Here is a 6,919-nt window from a genome sequence, read left to right as displayed (position 1 = left end):
AGAGAACAACTCAACTTTCCCATTACCATTAAGTACCTGACGTTATCTTCAACAGTGCAATGGTAAGTAATAACCCATTATGTATCAATCCTTATCTATGTAGGTTTGTCTACCTTCGCAGTTGCATCGTTTTCTAATTAAATTGTTCTAAATATCGCCCTGAGGATTGACAACTACTCTCAGACCTCTTGGTATTTTGCCACTACGGCACGAATGCATGTTCAAAAGCCAAAAATATCCAAAACGATATCCAGAAGATTTCTCCGTCGCCTTTCCTCCTTTGCTTGTCTGGCCTCAGCTTCAGCTGCTTGTCTCCTCGCTGTTTCTGCATCCCTTTCGGCCTCTGCGAGCTTCTTTGCCTCGACAGCCGTCGCCGCTTCAGCTTTCGCCACTTTTTCCTTGTCAGCGGCCCTTTCTGCTGCTGCCTCGGCCTCTAGTTTCTATCAAGAAATAAGTAAAGATTAGTATCTCTTAAACATGCATTCAGGGCACAGAAATTAGAATATATTTTTTTAACATTTACTTTTATCTGTTGGTACATTGTCGCTTTTTGGATATTTTATCTCGTTCGGAGACCCGTATTATAACGACCAAAAATGGAAATAGATTATAAATTCGTTTGAAACAAATCGATAAATTATGTGACGTCCTTTGGGTACCGAAAATCTTGCTCTCGGCTCTGGCTATATGACTCCTATTTTGAAACATCAGACATTGCATAGGGTGAGTGAAGAGTGCTTTTACTGAAAATAATTTTTGCCTACAAATCCTCAACCAGATTCTTTGGTGTCAAAATATCGATATTATCAGCAATCCGATTTTCTATCCAGGTAACGAAAATGGTATCACTTTTTGTTAGTTTTATCACCAATAATCGATATTTAGTGGCTCTTCTATTGCAAGAATATTAAATGATCCCACCTTTCTCTGCTCTTCCTTAACCCGACGATCTTCCTTCACCAGTTTGCCGTCGGTGTCCCTAATCGTGTTCCTCCTGGTCGTCTCCGTGACACGGAAGGTCTCCAGTACTTTTTCCACCGCTGGGCCTTTTCCGGCAGCTGAAGATGAAACAAAAAGGCTATCATTAGAAACAGCCTCTCGACGACAATACGAAGTGAATTGCAGTAAGGAAACTCACTTTGTCTTACGAAGACGACCGACAGCACAACGGAAATGACAAAACTGCCTCTGTAGTTTTAGGTCAAGGTACTAGGGGACCAAAACTGACAAAACGTCAATAACTTCCACCAACATGCCAACAATCAAGACCACCAAATTTTTCCGCTGCCAAGAGTAGGCAATAGAAACCCCCAAATCACCATTGATCTTTGTCTTTTTAAGATCTATAGCCGCATATTGGATATCATTTCAATTCATCTGCCTTGCTTAGTTAGTTCATCTCTGCATTAAAAAACAAAGACAAAATAATATCATTGTATATTATGATATATTACCTTTTTGCCTATAGGCGCTGTACACGTCATCCATCTCCCTCTCGTATGTATCGATTCCACCGATTCTGTTGTACTCGCCCCTCCCCACTTTCTGTCGGACGGGCTGGTCGACTTCTTTGATGATCGCCTCGCAGAGTTCCTTAGATTTGTCGCTGTTAAGCTTGAGCAGAGCAAGGCGTTCTGTCTCGAGTTTCCCCTGAAATGAAAGGAGCAATTAGGTGAGTTGCTTTTATTGTGATGAATCACTTTCACGTCATATCTACAACCTTGGCATCTTCGCGGCGATTACAGTCGTTCAACTGATGTCTTGGCCAAACAAACTATGATATACTTAATATTCTATGTTCGAGAAGAAAATATACAGCAAGCATAATCTCCCTTTGGTGCAGCACACCAGCTTAGCAGACTGTAGCGCACCAGCAGCTGGTTATATTGTCGGAAGCTATCTATTTGGGATGCTTAAACAGTACAGCTTCTACTCGAAACTTTGGAAGATATATACTGTACCTTTACAAAATAGTCATTGATTGAAGAAAATTGTTGTAACAGCTTTTACTTTGCACTGAATTATAAATTGTCATATGTGACAATTTTCGTATTCAATGAGTAGTAAAGGCCTCTTACCTGTAGGCTTCTCCTCCATGTACCGTCTTTGTCCCATTTCCCCACATCTGCAGACATCCTGGAAACTGCAGTCTCTTCTTCAGTCTGGATTTTCCTGTTGCAGGTCTCCTCGTCAGTCGGCATCAGTGGCTTCACTGTTTTCTCCACGGTCTCCTGGAACTGTTTCATCTGCTCTTCAAAAGCCCGGCTGCACTCTCCTTCTGCCATGGCCTCGTAAGCACCGAGGACTGACGGCAGGGCGTTTGGGTCGTTGATGGCTTTGACGTAGTACTGCAGGATGTGGAGAAGACCTGTAACAGATCTATTTTCTTAAGTACCAGCACACTTACTTATTTGCTTGCTTTTTTTTCTAAATAATCTACAAGTAAGAAATTATAATTCAATAACATGTATTTATGTCATACTCGATTGATAGATGGATATAATAGAAAATTGACGTACCGGTGGTTTTTATGTCATCTCCGTTGACCCTCTTGACCCGACCTGAGTTCCAAATCTCACTGGTGAAGTTACCAACAGTATCCTTGTAGTCTGTTTGTAGAACGTTGTCTTCCGCTTTGTCAAGGTTGCTGAAATTTAAAAAAACAAACAACTTAATACTATCAAGCGTATCTCTCACATCCAATGCCCCGCCACAGAGTTGCCGATGAGTTTGACCGTCCTTGTGGATCGCCAGATGATCGTCGAATACCAAACTAACCAGATAATCCAGGGTATTGCTGGTTCTAATAGTTTACCATATTACACTTAATGGGGTCTAATGTCCTGCTAATTTTGCCAAACAATCCTTAGGCTCCTTGGCCGATTATGTTCCCGCTGTGGGCTGATGGCTGTCAAAAACGAAATTGTTTGGAAGCAAATATACATACCTCAGGATATCAGAGTCTATGGAGGGTGCAGGAATGAGTCGGAGGTGCCGCTTCGGGAAGAAAGCCTTCACCGCGTCAGTCATGTCGTTGTGGGAGCGGATCGCCTTTGTATGACCGTCTTTTCGCTTCAGCATATACTCCAGAAACTCATCAGGAGTTAGGCGTCTTCCGTTTATCTGAAGAGAACAAAAATGATAGCCTTATTCACCAGCCTTTCTTTGGGCAATGGCATAAGTTGTCGGGGTGGGGGTGGTTTTTGGGTAACCGGGAAGGAAGCTTACCGGCAGATATTCCTTTCCCGGCATCAGAACATTCTTGGTTGAACCCCCCAGACTGCATACGCTAAGAGGCCAGTGAATGAGGCTACAAAATGATTTATATAAACAGCGTTCATATTGCAAATGGGCTTCTCGGATATTTTTCATTTCCGAATTCCAAGAATCCCTTAAATCATATTTTGGACATCTTTTTCATAGGTTTGAACAGTCTGTATGTTCCCGAAGATAAAGGACACTTTTCTGGAGGATAAAATTGTGTACTTTGAAGACATAGATCTCAGCCTAAGGTGACAAAACTGCCAAAGAAGACTACTTTGGGGACCCATATAATCTGGTTTATGTGGACAGGTGGTTGCTATAGACAGGAGTCGTAATTCTAGCTTCAATGGAAAAATTGTCTAAAGGGCCACCAAAATGTGGCAACTTTGTCCATCTGGTTCCTATGCAAAGAAAATATAGAGTAAGCAACAAAATCTGCGAGCGTGTAGTGCTAACAAAAATGATTACTTGATATGAGTTGCCTTCAAAGAGCTGCATACTATCACAACTATGCTATAACACTAACTTCATGAGGTTTAAGATGCGCATCTTGCACGGCCACCCACAACTCGGGAAAGTGGTGACCAAGGTTGCTTCCTCCGTCGTTACCATCTTTTTGAACACGGACATGCTCTGCGAGATCCCCCATCAACCTGAAGTTGAACAAAAAGAACATATGCACTGAACTATGAGGTAATAAAGGCATGGTCATCGGAGCAAACCGCTTACCCATCCTGGCACAATGTATTGGAAACCCTAAATACTAGGAGGTATGAGTGTACGATCATTAATTTTCTTCGTGCATAATTTGAAATATTGCAAGCTCCACAATGCCTTACTCTTGATCAATATGGGCATGGTAGGATACCGCTTGTACTTCATGCTATGATTTAAATTGTTTGGATCCATACATATATATATATATATATATATATATATATATATATATATATATATATATATATATATATGTATATATATATATATATATATATATATATATATATATATATATATATATATATATATATATATATGTGTGTGTGTGTGTGTGTGTGTGTGTGTGTGTGTGTGGAGATACATATTCCTCTCTCTCTCTCTCTCTCTCTCTCTGAATCAATATGGCATTTTTTTTTCATTCATTCGCTATCATGACAACAAATGACATCTAACGACGGCCGCTATCTGACAGCTTTAAAAAAAAAACCTACCTGAGCTGAGAAACAAAGCTATGGTCCGGGTTACCCTGGAGGTTGAAGACCAGGTGATTTGAAAGCAGCGTGGCCAGAACTAGGTACTTGATGTCTTTTTCGTTCTGTTCCTCGTCAGAGTAGTCGCCCAGGCCTGGACATGAATGTTTGCAGTCACTATTTGCCATGATACTTTACAGACATGAATCTAACGTCTCTTACAGACATGACTAAACCATCTTACCCCTCTTTTCTTTTGTATATCTGTACATTTTGGTATTCTTTTGTAAAAATATTGCCTTACCTTCTGTGTCGATAACCATCAGGTATCGGTTCGTCTGAACAGGGTGGGGATCGATCCAGAACCAAAAATCCTTGGTTTTCGGTTTCAGTTCGTCTCCAAGTGGGAACCCAGACTTCTTTTTGCACAGGAGATTTGCTAGATGGGACTTTCCTTTCCTCATCGGTCCCACCACTGCCACCACGTCCACGGAGTGAGGCTGGAGGTTGGAGATGATCCTCTCCGCTTCAGGTGAGATGTAGATCTGTCTCCGGTTGTCTTCCACTTGCGTTGATGTCAGCTTTATCGGACCATTCATGACATTTTCTGTGAGTTATTTGAGATACATGTATTAAAAGGCTGGTACCCATATAGCAAAATTTCATCTGCCTCTTGTATTTCATGGTCTCCATACATTATAGTTTTGGTCCATCTACTACGTCTACGTCACAAATGAGGTACTATAGCTAGACGGGTGACATTTTCTTGAGAGCAAATACAGCATATTTCAGCCACCCCCTCCCCATGCAACAAAAGACTGTTCCAAAATCACCCCTTTTAATAATGACGGTTTAACCCAAAAATGAATTTTACAAAAAAAATTCCCTGTGCAAGAATGGACTCCAGTGCACCCCGTGTAAATTTGGACAACAGACCAGTCTAGAACTACTCCCACTGATTACAGGGCCTTGTGAATAAGAAACCGAATACAAAATTGAATTTACCCAAAAAAGGTCCCGCACGCATGAGGTCCCTCACGCAAGGTAAAATAGATCAGTCTAAACAAACTTCCGCTAAAAATGGAATTTTGAATCATCACCCGTCTAAAACTGAATTTGAAAATATCCCCCTCCGTGTGCAAGAATGTACCCTTCCTGTGATACCCATATGTAAAGTGGATCAGTCCAAAAATACATCCGCTAAAAACGGACTTTGACAGAATCACCAAAGTAAGAAAAAAATTTGCCCCCACCGTGCAATTAAATGGACTCTTCCAGACCACCCCATGAAAAATTGCAAATTAGATTAGTCCACAAATAACCCCACTGAAAAACGTTGACATACTACAAGTCCAAAAGTTAATTTTTTTAAATCGCCACCTTCACAAGAATGGACTCTTCCAGCACACCCCATGTAAAACTGCAAAATAGACCAGTCCAAAAGGACACCCACTGAAAGGGTCTACCGAAAGTGCGAAAAGGAACGAAAAGGAACGAAAGGGAACGAAAAGGAGCGAAAAGGGACGAAAAGGAACGAAAAGGAACGAAAAGGAAAGTACCGAAAGTGCGAAAAGAAACGAAAAGGATCGAAAAGGAACGAATAGGACCGAAACGAAACAACCGTACCTATTCGTACCTTTTCGCACTTTCGGTACTTTCCTTTTCGTTCCTTTTCGTACTTTCGGTACTTTCCTTTTCGTTCCTTTTCGCACTTTTGGCACTTTCCTTTTCGTTCCTTTTCGCTTTTTTTGCTACCGAAAGTGCGAAAAGGAACGAAAGGAACGAAGTATGAAGCAAACTAAAATAAAAATCAATGAGAATATAAGGAACCGGTACTGCGGGCGTTAGAAGCCTATGAAACGTGTTTTATTTTACTCAGAATTTGGCAATATCAAATTTTTACGGGGCTGTCTTAGGCTGTTGTGTTTGTGTGGCTAAATTATTCTCTGAAGATCAGCGAAATACAAGGAAACATAACTGAGATAAGAAAGTAAGGACTAAAATTCAGTTACTGGTGGGTGATGGATAAATATCGATCAATATACATTTTCAGAATGAGGTAAGATTGTAGCGTTGTTGTTGTATTTGGGTGGCTTCTGTTCTCCCAAGATGGAAGCGCCGCATGCAAATGACCTGCGATTGTTTACGTCTGATAGAAGTCCGGTCAGGAAGGATATGCTAATAAACTGTTGCCCCACGAGCATGACAGCTCCCTTAAACAGGGCCCACAACATGGTTATCTGGAGACTGGAGACATATCTTCTTGCTCGTTCACGACAAAAGAAAAGCTGTGAAAGGATAGACATGTATACATTGTACAAAGGAGTTTTATTCACGTTGTACCATGAGTATTAATCATTTTGCGGGAAGAAATGGCAAACGTGAGGAATTTGTGCAAAGGATATTGGGAAACTACGGAGAGATCTGGCGGGCGACTCACGTCTCCCGTGCAGGTTCGGCAGAAA

The 6,919-nt window shown here is 41.2% G+C and overlaps 1 protein-coding gene across 1 annotated transcript; it reads right to left on the bottom strand.

Annotated features, from left to right (window-relative positions):
- Nucleotides 1–221: 221 nt before the first annotated feature.
- Nucleotides 222–5,053, bottom strand: LOC118408300 (guanylate-binding protein 2-like). Its single transcript, XM_035808993.1, has 9 exons — nt 4,759–5,053; nt 4,476–4,608; nt 3,791–3,917; nt 2,948–3,123; nt 2,520–2,647; nt 2,079–2,368; nt 1,455–1,650; nt 922–1,058; nt 222–440 (listed from the first exon to the last, which is right to left on the bottom strand). Exons 1-9 carry the CDS (start codon nt 5,051–5,053, stop codon nt 222–224), a joined length of 1,701 nt encoding a protein of 566 aa, XP_035664886.1.
- Between the last annotated feature and the right edge of the window lie 1,866 nt (nt 5,054–6,919).

Source organism: Branchiostoma floridae, unplaced genomic scaffold (assembly GCF_000003815.2).
Source record: "Branchiostoma floridae strain S238N-H82 unplaced genomic scaffold, Bfl_VNyyK Sc7u5tJ_1567, whole genome shotgun sequence".
Lineage (NCBI taxonomy): Eukaryota > Metazoa > Chordata > Leptocardii > Amphioxiformes > Branchiostomatidae > Branchiostoma > Branchiostoma floridae.
This window is presented reverse-complemented; position numbering and strand designations above follow the sequence as displayed.

What these genes read in the sequence shown, in the direction of transcription:
- LOC118408300 (XM_035808993.1), bottom strand. Translation starts at nt 5,053, where the DNA reads ATGAATGGTCCGATAAAGCTGACATCAACGCAAGTGGAAGACAACCGG. An exon ending in GATGGTTATCGACACAGAAG is followed by an intron (nt 4,609 to 4,758) that starts GTAAGGCAATAT and finishes ATTCATGTCCAG; the next exon opens with GCCTGGGCGACTACTCTGAC. An exon ending in AGCTTTGTTTCTCAGCTCAG is followed by an intron (nt 3,918 to 4,475) that starts GTAGGTTTTTTT and finishes GTTCAACTTCAG; the next exon opens with GTTGATGGGGGATCTCGCAG.